This window comes from Mytilus galloprovincialis, chromosome 3 (genome assembly GCF_965363235.1).
Source record: "Mytilus galloprovincialis chromosome 3, xbMytGall1.hap1.1, whole genome shotgun sequence".
In the NCBI taxonomy this organism is placed as follows: domain Eukaryota; kingdom Metazoa; phylum Mollusca; class Bivalvia; order Mytilida; family Mytilidae; genus Mytilus; species Mytilus galloprovincialis.
The window spans coordinates 86,038,724-86,055,670 of record NC_134840.1 but is presented as its reverse complement, the minus strand read 5'-3'; the positions used below and the strand labels follow the sequence as shown (position 1 = coordinate 86,055,670).

At 31.2% G+C, this 16,947-nt stretch overlaps 1 protein-coding gene across 1 annotated transcript; it reads right to left on the bottom strand.

The window, feature by feature from the left end:
- Window positions 1-1,130: 1,130 nt before the first annotated feature.
- On the bottom strand, window positions 1,131-16,433 carry LOC143069239 (BTB/POZ domain-containing protein 9-like). Its single transcript, XM_076243772.1, has 12 exons — window positions 16,337-16,433; window positions 14,710-14,909; window positions 13,636-13,771; window positions 12,820-13,050; window positions 12,008-12,272; window positions 9,512-9,731; window positions 8,998-9,117; window positions 8,117-8,226; window positions 7,342-7,531; window positions 6,230-6,337; window positions 5,338-5,416; window positions 1,131-4,800 (listed from the first exon to the last, which is right to left on the bottom strand). The coding sequence occupies exons 2-12, from the start codon at window positions 14,892-14,894 to the stop codon at window positions 4,579-4,581; spliced, it is 1,866 nt and encodes a 621-aa protein (XP_076099887.1). The 5' UTR covers window positions 14,895-14,909; window positions 16,337-16,433; the 3' UTR covers window positions 1,131-4,578.
- Window positions 16,434-16,947: the final 514 nt, after the last annotated feature.

Here is a 16,947-nt window from a genome sequence, read left to right as displayed (position 1 = left end):
TTCTGTGTCTGAAACCTATGTTGTGTCAACTATTTAATCACAATTCAAATTCAGAGCTGTATCAAGCTTGAATGTTGTGTCCATACTTGCCCCAACTGTTCTGGGTTTTAACTCTGCGGTCATATAAAGCTGTGCCCTGCAGAGCATCTGGTTGAGTTTTGGTCTATTTTTCTAATACTATCTGCAATAGGTCAACTATTTGGTGTATGGAAATATTTCATGATCTACATGTCAGTCGTGCAGGTTTTATTTGACCTTGACCTCATTTTCATGGTTCATTGCTAAGTGTTAAGTATTTGTGTTTTGGTATTTCTTTCTTAATTCATAAGCAATAGGTCAATTATATTTGTGGTATTGAAGAATTGTTAGCTGTACATGTCTGCTTGGCATGGTTTATCTGACCTTGACCTCATTTTCATGGTTCATTGATCAATGTTTAGTTTTCTTTGTTAATGTTGAGTTTATGTGACAGTTGTAATAAAGCTTTATATTTAGGACTATCAACATAATATCAATGATAAGTAAAGAAGGCGAGACATTTCAGCGTGTGCACTCTTGTATTAGAATGTGCTCAAGTTATGCATTTCCATTTCTGTATCAGTCCATTACAAAGAAATGTATCCATGTAAACAGTAAACATCTTTGACATTAACATTTGGAACAATATAAAATCCAAAAGGTTTTGGAGAAATATTAACGGTAGGTGTCCTCAAAAATTCCAAAATTCAATAAAAATAATTAAATCAAAATAATTAATATGGTAATACCCCTTAATAAAAAACCACTCTACTAAGTATTAAAGCTTTCTGAAAAATGATCTCAGTGGAGTTGTGTTTAAAAGGGGACTATTTCAATACTCCAAAAAATATTCAAACTCCTGTGATAATAGTCACATCATGATGACCATATAATAAGGGCAACTACAATTAGTGCAAACAATCCTACCAAATATAACAGCTTTTTGTCAAATGGTCTACACCAGTTGCATTGGCAAGTTGAAAGCACACCAAAAAGTAAAATCACAAAAATACTGAACTCTGAGGAAAATTCAAAACGGAAAGTCTCTAATCAAATGGCAAAATCAAAACATAAAACACATCAAACAAATGGCCATAAATTAAATACAAACATCATAAAACAATGTTTTATTAAGTATGAAAAATTAACATTGTAACACAAACAATAATTTTACCTAAAAAAAACCAAATCAATATGGTAGTCTCTTCAAATAATATTATGCAACAAACTTTGCATAAATTAATGGTTTCAAAACGCAATAAATTACTTCAACAACAGTAGTCTGAGATGCATTAAAATGAAGATTAACTGACCATTGCAAGACTAGGTAAGTGTTGTATTATTCTAGTGTTGTGAAACACCGGAATCATCTTTGTGTTTGGGGAAGAATTTTCATCATTACAGAAACACAAGAGACGGGACAAGAGGGTAACTAGTATTTTAATTGTTGTGCTTTACAAATAACACCTTCCTACATTTGGTCTAGGACAAGGTCAGTGTTTTGCTTGACCTAGAATATTTCATCCAAAAATCTTTAACAGGTCTAACAATTTATCATAATTCAGAATTTATCCTTTAACAAGAAAATAAAATTTCAAAAATACACTTCACGTGTATACCTTAGAAATTAGTTATGTTAGTTAAGTTGTATTCAAATGAATCATAAACTCATTATTGTCTTACTAAATTATGACTTTTCTTCAAACAATTTTGAAACCAGAAAAACCTGAATGCAATATCATGAATATCATCTTGTTAAACAGGATGAGTATTGTTTATACTGGTTGAATTATGCAACTTAAATTCTATACAAATTCAAGTCATTGTAAAGCTTTTTGTTAAAAAATCTGTCTTGAAATTAAAAAAAAAACAAAAAACGTTGCAACCCAATTTTCGGGCATACTAAAAATTCATGAGCATTGACAATAGTTTTATACACATTAAAATGAGGATTACATTTTTTAACAACATGAAATGATCATAGGCTGATTTATAGGTCAAAATAGGGAATTGTTCTGTATATTATTCAAAAGTTAATTTGGACATGCAATTATTAAAAAAAAAATTATCACTCAAAACAAAGAGAGAAAGTAGTTCAGATCAGGATGTTTTTTTAGATTGATTCCTAACTAACAGGCTATGAGTGGATGAAAAGCTAAATATGGTTTGTGAACTTCATTGACACAAAAACAACCTAAACATGGTTTGTTAAAGTAATTCACACAAAACAAGACTACAAAAATGATGCTATCAACCTTGAAGCTGAACAAAATATGACTAATTAATTTATCTATTTGTAGAAATTCTGACACAGTACATATTTTACACAGTATCACAGCGATTAAGAGTCATTTAATATACAAAAAATATAAACTAAAAAACTATGAAAAACTTTCACTTTTTTGGGTAAAAACATACACAAATTTACCAAAACTTTGGAAGTCACAGAGCATTTTTGTTTTTTCTTTAAAACTTTATATGTTGATTAATTAGTTTCATACAACTGTTACTCTGTGAAAATGACTGAAAAGGGAAGACAGTGAAAGATATATCAAATTAAAACTTAAAAAAAAAAATCGCTGGCAAAATATTGAAGATCAGAAGGCACAATTATCATGCTTTGTCAAATTATTTATTATACATTCACTTCTATAATAAATTTTGCATGAAAATGACAATATGAATAAATATTATTAATTAATTCTCAAAGTCAATGTTGAAAATCAAGGCAATGTTTTATTCCATATAAATTTGTTCTGGAATGTGCGTTTTAATATTTTGACTTAGATTTTCTTAATATGTTAAACGTTTTTACTACAAAAATGAAATGTGAAAGACTTTTAAAACTCACTAGCCATTACATACAAGTATAAAACTAAACTAGTTCAATACATTTATAAACAACACAAAAAATAACACAAAATGAAAAAAAATATAGCACTTGTATCTTCATATAAATACTGATAAAAAATAGGTGTCTTGCAACAGGTTTGATTCAACAGCAGTGTGTTGATGTTTTTATTCTAAGTCATAGTTATTACAGCTACTTGCCAGTATTACTGGAACAATGGACAGCTGAAAATTATACGCATCTGGAAATTAAAGAAACGGTTTTCTTTCCAAATATAGAGCTTTTGAATAATTTACTTTTTTTTTTTAATAAACAAGATAAAATTTATCAATTCTGTTTCATGCCTGGTTTTGTACCATGGAATCATAAGTTTATTATTATAAACTATCAATGAAAAAAATATTGCACATTGTCAAAAATCTTTCAAAATTAGCCAAATCAAATACCACAGAAGCTTAATACAATTCATTATCTCTGACAGGATTCACAGCCTTAAGTTTTCAAAACAATTCTGCAATCTGAGGTCATAAAAAATATATGTCAAACAGCATCATCATTTTTTAAGAAATAGTTTTTAATCACAACTACAGAATCTAGAGTATGTAGATTTTGATTTTTTCAAATAAGGGAAACATTCATTTATGTTATATATATCACAGTCAATCTTATATAACTTCGTCATGGATTTCACAAAAAAAAACCCATTTAATTATGGATCAACATATTTCGTAAGTACAAATTTTTATAGATAGCAATAGGAGCTGTTCCAGAATTATATGCATGAGGTACATGGGAGCAACATTTTATAAACACCACTCACCCATAATATAAATTATCAATTGTGATTATAATTCTGAGGATACTTCAACCTCCCACAATCAATTTGAGTCCCCTCCCATTCACCACCATAATCAATTTTGGAACAGCCCTTAGCAAATTTCAATTCTCAACATAAAATAAAAATTCCATATTCTTTAAATAAAAGCAAATGATAAAGCATGAATCTTGTGTTTATTACACCACAAAAATTTGTACTTACAAAATTGAATCCACAGTATTTGGCACAACCTTGCTCACGTTCTTTCAGCCTACACTAAATTGATTTTAAGTTTTGGCAGATCTGCTTTCATCCTTTAGTTTTGGTAAGTAACATGTTTTATTGGAAAACTAAATTTATTGCACTCAACACAAAAAAAAATCTGCATGGATTTTAGTGAGATATAATTGACCATGCATTTAAAATTTGTTTCATTTCAAGAGTTTTTACCGATAAACAGCAACTTAAAAAATAACACCAACACAATCATATTCTGTTTTTAGAAGTGGGCTTGTTTCTCTCATTCTCTCTTTCTCATTTGTCCTTCATTCTAAAATGACTAATTTCATCAATGAAATTAATAACTTATCAAAGCAATGCATTTATATACATCTGAAAATACTATATACATGTACAAAAAAATGAAATGGCTCATCAAATGTACAATGGGGTGGTTTATATAAATAAATCTACATGAAGATCATAATTTTAAACACTAGCAGTAATACATGCAGATGTAGTAAAAAGCTTGATCACCCCTTACCCTTTTGCATAAAAGCAATATCATAAACACAACTAAAAAATTTGCTTCTACTTCTGTTTTTCTTATCAGCTTTTTTAATCATCTGAAATAATGGGCCTCCATTTTAACAGAATGTGTCTTTGTTCCTTGTCAGCTCTCTGAATCACTAGAATCATGTGTGTCCATTCGGTCTGCCTCTGGGGCATCCTGTGGGGAATATTCTGCACTTATATAGTTCTCAGAACTTGGTGTTTGAATACTATTGTTACTGGCTGATCCACTTGGATTAACAGGAAGTGAGCATGCCCCTCCTTGGTTTGACATATTGATGCTTGTCTCAGCAGGACATTCAAAATGAACACAATGGAAAACCTGAAATAAAAATGTACAAATTTTCAAATTATATTAATGTTTTTATAATACAAAAATATCTGACAAGCATTAGTAAAATTTATCTTTTACATTTTGCAGTATTTCTTTTTTACAACAAAAACTTCTCATAAAAACCACCAGATGAACAATTTAACCCCGCCAAATTCTGTATGTGCTTGTTTCAAGTCAGAAGCCTGTAATTCTGTGCTTGTCTTTTTTTACTCTATATCATATTTGTTTTCTGTTTTCTGTTTGTTGTTATATGTATAAATCAGGCCATTGGTTTTCTCATTTGAATTGTCTTATATTGCGTTATGTTTGAGCCTTTTCTAGCTCGCTATTGTGTACAGGTTTATGTGTTCAGATTTTGCTAATTGTTGGACTATTTGGCAAGGTATTATAGCTATGATCTGCACTTTTTTGGTCTATAATGCATAGTATTCTCATTGGCAATCATACCACATCTCCTTATTTTATAATGTGAATGGAACATACAATAAATTTTTAAAGAGAATCATGCTCAACATTAGATCTTACCTCATTTGCAGTGTTACTTGTACCAACAATCTTTACAAATGCTACAGGTCTTTTATCAAAAGTTATGTGCTGCCAAGACCTGAATAATCAAAATGTTGTTATATGCTCTTTTTACAAACTTAATCAAATTTTTCAGTTATGAAATAAAACAGAACACGTCTTGTTGAAATTTGAATATATACTGTAAATTCAGAAATGATTGCATGTATCTATTATTGTGAATTAGTCATTTCAGACTAAAATGCGATTTTTATATTTGCGATATTGTGAAAAAAAGTTTAAATTTATTATTGAGATTATAACCCTGCCACATTTTTGCAATAATAAAAACATTGCAATATTTTCTTAACTTACAGTTATGTAATGTTGTACAATAATAATAACCTGTTAATGAAAAAGTAAAAAAAGGATATGAAGTATGCTTGATTGAAATATGGCCATGATATCCTGGGGGAAGGAGGGAACAAAGGTCAAAGGAATAACACTTCATTGTTGTTCTTCATCTCAACATTTACTGGAATGTACAATTGTGCAATAGTGTATGATTGTATAACTAATTTGGAAAGTAAAATAGTGAAGGGTCTGTGACACTTTTCACATTATATATCACAGTTAAAATGAATCATCAGGTAAACGAAAAAGTTCCTGTTTTATATTTTTCTTGTAAGATTTTTAGTCAAATTAAAAGGGTTACTGTTTCAGAATAGAAAATTCTAATTGATATCTGCATATGGGTTTCATCATGTTCATAACACTTAAATTACTTCTCAAACAAATATGTTTAAACAAATATCTGAAGGTTCTTTTTTCCACAAATAGTTTGCAACCTACATCTAGTTCAAGACGACTGCTTGCTTTGCTCCTGTGGGCTATAATAAATAACAATACTTACTTGCATGGCTCGTTCCTCTTATCAATGACCATGTGCCAGTTTTTCTGATCAATTGACACCTCTATGTAATAACTATAACTTCTGTCATCACAGTCCCACAACAGCAGTCTGAAATACATAAATACAGGTATGAAAAAATCATAAAGAAGTATATACTGATATATATATATTTATAAGTATATACAACTCGTCTAAACATCAACCCAACAATGTTAGATCTGTAAATTTGCTATCGCAAATTTTTTGTTCTTCCCTTGCCGCAATTCAAACCCATGCTACTGAGATATCGTGACACCAAATCGCCTGCACTGTAGCCGTCCCGCTAGACCACACGACCACCTGGGCTTCACTAAAATAAAGCTTTCGGTGGTCGTGTGTTACCTTTCCTCGTCAGTTTTAATCTAGCGTCGTACTACAGTACATGATATATAAGGCATGGAGATGTTATTGTTACAGATAAGCTCAATTATCTATAGTAAAGGATCCTACAAATTAATGCAAGATACAGTCGCAGAAAATAATTATATTTATAAGTACGTCTGAGTCAGTGACAACTCTACAACAGATTTATCCATTGGATCACCAGCAATGATGGTGATACATGGCTGTGTACATTATAATTAAAAGTACATATCTGTCTTTGTCAAAAACCTTATCTTTATAAATTATTTTTAAACCTCCCATATGAAAAATGAACCCTTATCCTTCAAATGGATGTCTTACCATACCATTTAAGTTAATACATCGATACACAATGATTTCTACTATGTTTTAAAAAAATCTACATCTTACTTTCAGGTCGATTTAATTTGACTGAGAAACCCTTATTGCCTCCTTTCTTTCTTTTTGTCCTCATGATAAACTGTTTTCTTCTGTATCATTCCTTGTTATTCAAGTTATAATCATAAGGAAATTTAAACATCATGAGAAAAATATATTAAAAAAATCACATTTCAGAGTCTTTTAAAGCCAACTTTGGTATGGGCTTTGCTCATTGATTATGACTGTATGGTGACCTATAGTTGTAAACTTCTATGTAATTTTGGTCTCTTGTGGAGAGCTGTCTTATTGGCAATCATACCATATCTTCTTATTAATATTTTCCTATTTACCTCATAGAATCAACAATATATGGCTGTGCCAATTGTACAATGACAGCACCACTTCCTAACTGATGACATGTGTATCCAGAATCCCAGTCATAATGTCGGATATCTCCATTGATCAGAGCATTTCTACTCCTACTTACTCCCTCTATTACACAGGCACTAGCTGATATGGTTGCAACATTCTCTGATGGCACTAAAATATAAAGTTAAATAATTATTATATTTTCTGCTACACCTATATAATCTTAATAACTGACAAGTGTTTACTGTGGATATCAAATATAAATGTGATGAAAATTTAATATATATATGCATGAAAGCTTTAAGATGTGTTTTGGCAAACTGGAACTAGAACATTGAAGGAACTGAAAAAAATATGTAACAGTATGGAATAACCAGAAGGAACCTATGTTTCAACAAGCTATGTTATCTGCTGAGAAAAATATTAAAAAAAGTTTTACAAACTGTTGGACTCGGGTACACCACTAACCACCTCTCCTATTGAGTCAAGATAAAATATCAAAATGTGATGTAAAAAAAAGACCATGAAATAATCAAAAGCATATTATGCCATTGTTATTTCATGCAAAAAAGGAGGTACACAAAACTATAGAAAGACTCATGCATTAAATATTCAGGAGTCAAGAACACATTAATGTGCTAATTTCTTCTGATGAAAATTTACATCAATTATCTTTTCTTTAAGTTTCTATCCTTTTAAAGAAAGTACCTTCATTTACAGAAAAGACAACAATTTTCAATCAAAATAAATACTTACCAATTAATCCTTGTTCTAACTGGAAAAGCTTGTTTGTGTACAGACATTCAAAGGCAACCAAATGAAACACTCTATTGACAGTATTGTGCGTTCCTACAACTCGTACAAACCTACAGAATAAAAAGATGTATTGCGAGATATTACTATACTGCACTCCATCCCTGCTTCTAAAAACAAGAAGTATAACATGAATGGAAATCAAATGTATTATACAGTTGGTGCCACGTATCAAGACGTTTTGAGTAAAATTGGAATAATAATATATTTTTAAAAGTATTTACAATAAGCATGATAAGTGTATTAAAGAAAGTTGATAGATGTGCAGGTTTGATGCAAATATGTTTGTATAAATTCACGTTGGTTTTGTTTAAAAATCTATCAAATGTCAAAAACAAAAATGTTTCCTTTTCAGCATTGTATGTTTATTCAGTGGGACGTGAGTAATGGTGGTAATATTCATCTTCTATTCTGATACAGAGTACAAAACATTTGATATACTAATAGTTTTGATTTTTTTTCATGTTTGTGAGAAAAAGTTAGTATATTATTTAGAAAGTGAGATTGAATGAGTATTTTGGTGTGCAAAACTGTTGAAAGATAGAAGCATTTGTAAGATATTATAGCTCTTTGCAGGATATCATTTAATAACATACTAGCAAAGAAAATTGCATAATAATAGATAACTCAACGGTATTTTTTTTACAAATGGAAAGATTCTTACCACCTTTCAGAAGACTGGTCAACAGTGGAGTTTATCATTAACTTCTATGAACTGTTCTAAAATTTATCAGATGGGGGATGGAGGTACCTCTAATGCCCCCCCCCCCCCCACCCAAATGCATTTACATGTATTCTGGAACAGCCCTTAATAAATCACTTACCTGACAACCCTTGGAGGGAAATGAAGAATTTGCCATGATCTACACAGAAACTTAGTATGATCAATTACTTTTTCATAGTCCTTGTCATCCATTGATACTTCAATAAAATAGGAGTAAGACCTGCAAAAATAAAAAAGAACATGTTTTTAACATAATTGCAAACAACAGTGAGCCCACAAAATGAAGCCAAGCCATTCTCAAATGAGTTAGTTCCATTTGAAAGAAAAAGGTTGCACTTTTTTAAAGGTCAGTTTTAAAGTAACCTTGCTTTCAAACTGTTTTGAAATAAATGGTAATACTGCAAAAAAATCACACAACAATCGACCATTTGTAGATCAGCAGATCATTAATCAATCTTAGTTATCTACTACCAGCAGTTGGCAAAATTATACCATTATTTAATACTAGTAATGGGCAAAAATATACACTTACATACTATCAATATCTATCAGAACTAATCTTAGTGAAACAAAAGGGAGATAATTAATGTTACAGACTGTTTATTTCAACTTACCTCATATCTCGATCCCATAACAACAGTTTAAATGTATTGAGTATGTACGGTTGTGCCAGTTTGATCACAACGCCAGCCTCATAGTTATCATCTATAGGATGTCTGGTAAAACCTCTGTCTAAATCATAATTACTGCTATCTCCATCTAACAAGGCTTGTTTCATCTCGCCTTTCATTACTTGGGCTCCAAATCTTGTTGTTGCTACATTCTCATCAACAACTATTCGAGAAATAATGTTCTCATTAGAAACAGCAAATTAATTTTAAGTTCTTGAATTTTTAGATGGTTTGGATTCATTTAATTCCTGGAATACCAATTTACATGAATTGTGGGAGTTAACCACATATTTAATTCATGAATTGTTCAACTTGTATGCAGACCAGAGGAAAATTCAGGAAATCAAATATTTGTACCCACTAAAATAATTGAATTAACAGTAGACAAAACAATTTAATAGTAACATCATTTGAATAAAAGATGTGGGTATACATTAATGAGACAGTAACAACACAAACCAGGTGCTCCGCAGGGCGCAGCTTTATACGACCGCAGAGGTCGAACCCTGAACAGTTGGGGCAAGTATGGACAAAACATTCAAGCGTCATTCAGCTCTGAATTTGGATTGTGATCAAATTTTTGACATTACATGTTTTTTTTTTACACAAAACAAATGTCAAGATTTTACAAATCAATTAAAGATTTCTTCTTCAAACTTTATAAATCTAAAATTAAATAGTTGACACAGCATAGGTTTCTGACACAGAATGAATGTGGTCTAATTAACTTAAAAGTTTGTTTTTGCCTTTGAGCAATTCACTATGCTGTTGAATATTAATCCTCTCAAAAAAATGTTTGAAGAAATTTTCTTTTTATTTATGAAATCTGAAATGAGAAAAATTTACCCCCCCCCTTTTTTTCACATCCCCGTTTCCCTTTTCCCAAAACTGATATCAATTCAAATTTCTAATGGAGTTTGCAACAATAACTACTCTTTTAAATCCATCATAAAATATTAAAATGTAAAATAAAGTGCTTGTTATCACTGAATGGTAAAGATTGGTTGGTAGTAAAAGTGAATATACATTGTTTATTGTATAAAACAAATTTCCAATGAAGTTATTTACATAAAGTTATTGGCAAATAAAAATAGAAAATGACATCATAGTCATGTCTGGCAAATGTCCAACATACATTATCTAAAAACATTTTAGATAAGATAAGGAAAAAAAGCTTCATCAGCAACATTTTATATTGGCAAATTTCCAATGAAGTTATTTACATAAAGTTATTGGCAAATAAAAATAGAAAATGACATCATAGTCATGTCTGGCAAATTTCCAACATATATTATCAACTACTATTCTATACAAAGAAAGATAACTTCAATTGAAAATTAATTGCTATTGCACAATATTGTGCAATTAGATATTTCTTGCTATTGTGCAATACTGTGCAATTGAAAATTTCTTGCTATTGCACAATACTTGATATGGAATCCTGATTTGGACCAACTTGAAAACTGGGCCCATAATCAAAAATCAAAGTACATATTTAGATAAAGCATATCAAATAAACCCAAGAATTTAATTTTTGTTAAAATCAAACTTAGTTTAATTTTGGACCCTTTGGACCTTAATGTACCCGGTAGACCAATTTGAAAACTGGACCAAACAATAAGAATCTACATACACAGTTAGATTTGGCATATCAAAGAACCCATTTATTCAATTTTTGATGAAATCAAAGAAAGTTTAATTTTGGACCCCCATTTGGACCAACTTGAAAACTAGGCCAATAATTAAAAATCTAAGTACATTTTTAAATTCAGCATATCAAAGAACCCCAAGGATTCAATTTTTGTTAAAATCAAACAAAGTTCAATTTTGGACCCTTTGGGCCCCTTATTCCTAAACTGTTAGGACCAAAACTCCCAAAATCAAACCAAACCTTCCTTTTATGGTCATAAACCTTATGTTTAAATTTCATAGATTTCTATTTACTTATACTAAAGTTATGGTGCAAAAACCAAGAATAATGCTTATTTGGGCCCTTTTTTGGCCCTTAATTCCTAAACTGTTGGAACCAAAACTCCCAAAATCAATCCCAACCTTCCTTTTGTGGTCATAAACCTTGTGTCAAAATTTCACAGATTTCTATTCACTTAAACTAAAGTTATAGTGCGAAAACCAAGAAAATGCTTATTTGGGCCCTTTTTGGCCCCTAATTCCTAAAATGTTGGGACCAAAACTCCCAAAATCAATCCCAACCTTCCTTATGTGGTCATAAACCTTGTGTTAAAATTTCATTGATTTCTATTCACCTTTACTAAAGTTAGAGTGCGAAAACTAAAAGTATTCGGACGACGACGACGCCAACGTGATAGCAATATACGACCAAAAAATTAAAATTTTTGCGGTCATATAAAAACCTTGAGACTCATACATGTCATAAGTGTATATCATTATATCTTTAAATTATTTGGAATTATGTACTACCCAGAAGACCTCTGTATTTCAGTTCCATGTTCCTACATTCTGTTTGAACTTTGATGGCATCCAAGATCGAATCTGGGGAAACTAGTTTTGTAGGTCTCACTTTGTTCAACAATTCTTGCATATTCATAAGTGGTAAACGTATAGCATCTAAGATAGGGGTAGGATCCTGCCCTGTATTGTGTTCTGCCCAAAGAACAATCGAATTAAATATCTCTATTTCTGGTGAACAAAATGAATCTCTACAAATCAAATCCTTTACAGAACTCTGAAAAATAAGATACATCAATTATTATACCAACTGACATTTATTTTTTGCTGATCATGCTGATTTTTTACCCTGATCCATCTTCTTTAGTCAATGTAATTTAAAGGGGTTGCAAACAGTTTTGTTAAATAATATTTCTATCATCCTTTTAATTCTGTTAAAGCCATTAAATGGGGTTACATGTACCAACAGTTTTGTTGAACAATATTTCTGAAATCTCTTCCGTCTATGCAATTTTCCAAGTTAGTTTTGTTAAATAATAATTCTATCAACTTATAGTTCCCATAAATCAATACCACAAACAAAATTATAACAGACATAATCTAACTTGTACAGTCAATAAAAGATTGATCGCACAACCAAACAAACTAAATAAATTCTATTTTTCACTCTCTAAAATCTTTATTTAAACAGCTTCACTGTATCTTATTTAACTTTTTCCCCTTGAATTCCAGGACTTTTTCTTTTCAGATCTGTTAAAAAACTAATGCCACCCAAAGTATTGGTCAGGATATGGAAAACAGACACAGCTGTAAGTCAGTCTTACCTGTGAGAGAGTAAGGAATGCTTCTCCATGAAGAATATCTAAGGCATTTCTGTCAATGAATTCTTTACACACTTGACACAAGGACATCAAAGAATACATATTAGCAATATCATAAATCAGACAAACATTGTTGATATTCAGGATAGCCTTCAAGTAGTCAGAGATGGAAGAAGCCAGTTCCATAAATCCATACCGATGTGACATACCAAGTATATCTAACAAATTCTCTTCCTGTGAAAACATAAATATACAATGTAAATAGTATAATATTGGTTACAGAGAAAGCTGAGATAAAAATTATCAACATCACAGATCTGATTTCTCCAGTGTTCTCCACAGACATTTTATTGAGAATCCTGGAAAACAGGGAAATTTGAAATATCATCTTGTTATAAAAATTATAGCATCGCATTCATAACAAAATATATACCAAAACCAATTCAGTTAGCATCACATTCAAGAAATATAGCATCACAATACCATGACACTAAAAGGCCCTGGGGAGAACACTGTTCCCAACTGTTGTTTTTTTTGTGTGAAATATGACACAACAAACTAACTCTTACAACCAATAAACTGTTGATACAGAGATATGTCTCATTTTTAGGACCAGCTAGCTGAGATACACAAGAATTATGTCCAAGGCCTTGATTATTCTTTAAATAGGTAACTACCGTAATAACGGTAGGAACTGTGCTGAGTGCGAAAAAATAATGGTTCCCAGTCAGGCAGTGTGGGCCAGTGTGTGTCTGTGGGAAAAAAGTATATACACGTGAAGTAGAAGTTTCCTAGTCTTCTATTTATAGCAGCACTTACCTTGATTTCAAGTAGGTTTATCCTGCCTGTATAAATATACTTCAGCAATACACTGAATGCTGTAGACGATGTATCTTTTAACTCAATCTCTGTTGTGCCAGGCTGAGATTCTCTCATACCCCCAAAGAGCAATGCTCTGAAAACATAAATAGAAATATTAATTAGGTCACATAGAATTTATATACACTCATTATACATGTGTTGCCATTAACATGTTTAATTTCAAATTAATATGACATTTCATATATTTCTTTACATGTACTCAATGACTTTCTTTAAAGGCCTTGATTATTACAGAATCTATATCATCATGTAGACAGGAGTATTTTACAATAGACTAGTACTGTACATGACATACAAAATGTACTTGAATATGTTATCATGGTTAGAGAGACAGCTAAATACCAAAAAATATCTTTTATCATATTGCAATGGCTTTGTTTCACAAGAATATTCATTCAGTAATATGAAGTACTAATTATAATCATTTCCAGTTAATTCTTTTTTTTAGAGTTTATTTTTTTATCATTTGATTTCTATTTCAGAATCAGTTAATAAATCCCTGTTTGTTTAATTTTTTGTTTCTAATGAAAAGTGTCCTGGATAGGGTTATCACATGCAGAAAAAATGTCAGCTAATTATACCAGAGTATGTGACGACAGCAATTACATAGCAGTTTATTTTGAAAATAAACTATTTTCTATCAAAAGAAAGTCTATATATGCAAGTTTTATAAATAAAAGTAAACTTAGCCATTCAAGTAATAATCTTTTGTAAAAAAAATTCTCTTCAGAGGCAGAAGATTTTTTTTATATCTGCAGAACATTGTACATGTCAAAGCATGTGCTATTTTGCTTTATACATACATGTATGAGACCGTCACTTCAAGAATGATAATGCAAAAGAAAAGATAAGTTTGACAATGTCCAAGTGACCCTTAAAACATGATGTACAAATAAAAGTTACCAACAGTTCGAGTTGACAAGTCATGCATGTTCAGTGTTCTTTAGAATATCAGACAAGTCCGACATGGCAGCCAATATAACTTTATCTAAGACAGATATAACCTCTTACCTGAAGTAGTCCGACCTGGCAGCCAATATAACTTTATGTGACTGGTATTTGTCATCCTCAACGATTAATGTAATGTCACTGTAATCAGCACTGTCTACCAGTTCACCAAGATTTTCAGACAAAGACGAAACATGATCTACTATACCAGCCGGTGTTGGAGAACGTAAATGTCTACTGTCACACATTATGTCATCCTAATTCTGAAATAATAATAATGGTACATGTAATACAAGTACATATGTAGTAGTACAGTTAGTACTATAGAGATAGATTTTTCGGCAAATGATGCAACTTTCAATTTTTAAAGTAATCTTACCACTGAGGTGGCACATGTAGCCTAGGTTCTAATTTTTAGAGCGTACTCACTCTGTGCTGTCACTCAGTTAAGAGGGAGGCTTTAAAATCTAGGCTAATGTGGGTTTTTTTAAATGGAAATTTAACAACTGGTCTACATGTACTTCATGTACAACAAATAATAATTACTTTTATAAAATAACACAATATTTATAAGCATGATAAGTCTTAACAATGGTACATTTTTTTTATCGCTCTTTAGAAGATTCTTTTTTGTACAAAAATATATCTCTAATTCAATACAGTAACTTGGTTTCATTCGATATACAAATGTATCAACTAATCATTTCTATCTGTTTATCTTGGATACCTGAATTAAATAATTTAGTGACTTTTCCCTTTTAAAAAGCATCCCTCGTGAGCTGTGAGTGTACAGTGGAATTTATGTACACTCCCTATATAGATTAATGGAGATGCATCACTAACTGAAACTTCATAAGCCTAGACTCAGGTTGAACATAGGACCTTCAATACTGTAGCAGCTAATAAGCCAGCAGTCTTTAACCACTGAGCCATGCATCCACACCAAAGGACAAAAATGGCTATGTTTACACCTTGAAAATTTCTCAAATACATGGTACATTGTAACATTTAACACCTTATCGCTGTTTGGAAATCTTGGCCAGTTGACCGGAGAATCTGTGCTGCTTGAAATATTGACCTCATACAAACAACCACTTTTCCATTGTCACTAATGTGGCATTAGATATTCTGAATAATGTAAAAATTTAACTGAACCTTTGTGGCGTGCTGTAATGGCGGACAATTTGCGATATCAAACATGTAGAGTACACAGACAAAATTGTACAGTTAGAAATTTTTAGGTCTGTGTACATCAAATGTACATAGCTAGCATCTCTTGGATGTCTGGTTAGTACTTTGTTTTCTATATTGCTGGTGAATGCTAGATCTAAAAACTGTTCAGACAGAACAAGTTACAATGGTTATCTGAATATTTGTTTTGGGTAATGATAAATTGATAAACATAGCCCAAATTATTTGGGATATGATGAATTTTTATTCTGGTAACTAAATGATGTGTTCCATATTATACGTGTTGAATATTCATTTTCAATACTTAAAATTTATGCAATCTATTTTGAATTAATCTGGAACGATGTAGCTTAAAGCTCAGACATATTTATTGGTTGGTGGAAACAGGGGGCGACCGGTACCGACTACCGTTCATCGACATTTTCAACTTTGAGTGCTACATATCGCCGTGACATTGTAAATAAACGACACATAAAACACACTATATTATTATACTTGCATATATTGATCAAGTTTGTGCAAATATTAGTGAACGCATAAAAATTTCCTCAACAATCAAAATGAAAACATTCCGACATTTTGTTCTTGAAATATTATGAAACAGACGCTATGTCCCTCGTACCTAGAGTAGACAGTTATTTTCGTCCCCATGCACCGTATCAAAAAATAGTAGGGTATTATGGGAACGCCGTTTTTTGCCGTTCTGGTTGTAATGACAGTTACGTGTACACCGTGACAAAACAAAGCTGGGACTATAATACTGTTAGTACTGCTAGTATAATGGTTCAAGCGCATATATAGTCATTAACTGGAAATAAGAATTTAAATTCTGAAATTATCTCTGAAAAATTGCACATATTTTGACCGTTTTTTCCTGTATGTTTTTTTTAATGACCCAGGAAAAGTTTCCATATTGGGTTTATTTTGTAGATATATCGCCATTATTTAATATACAGTTTTATCAATTTAAGTTTGAGTTCATATTGAATTAAAAAAATTGGTTTGAAAGTCTTTGAACTTATTTCCAAACTATCCATGATTCTGGAATGAGGAGTACCCAAATTGCATACATGCCACAGCATGGCCTTAAAGATCGTATATCTGATGTTT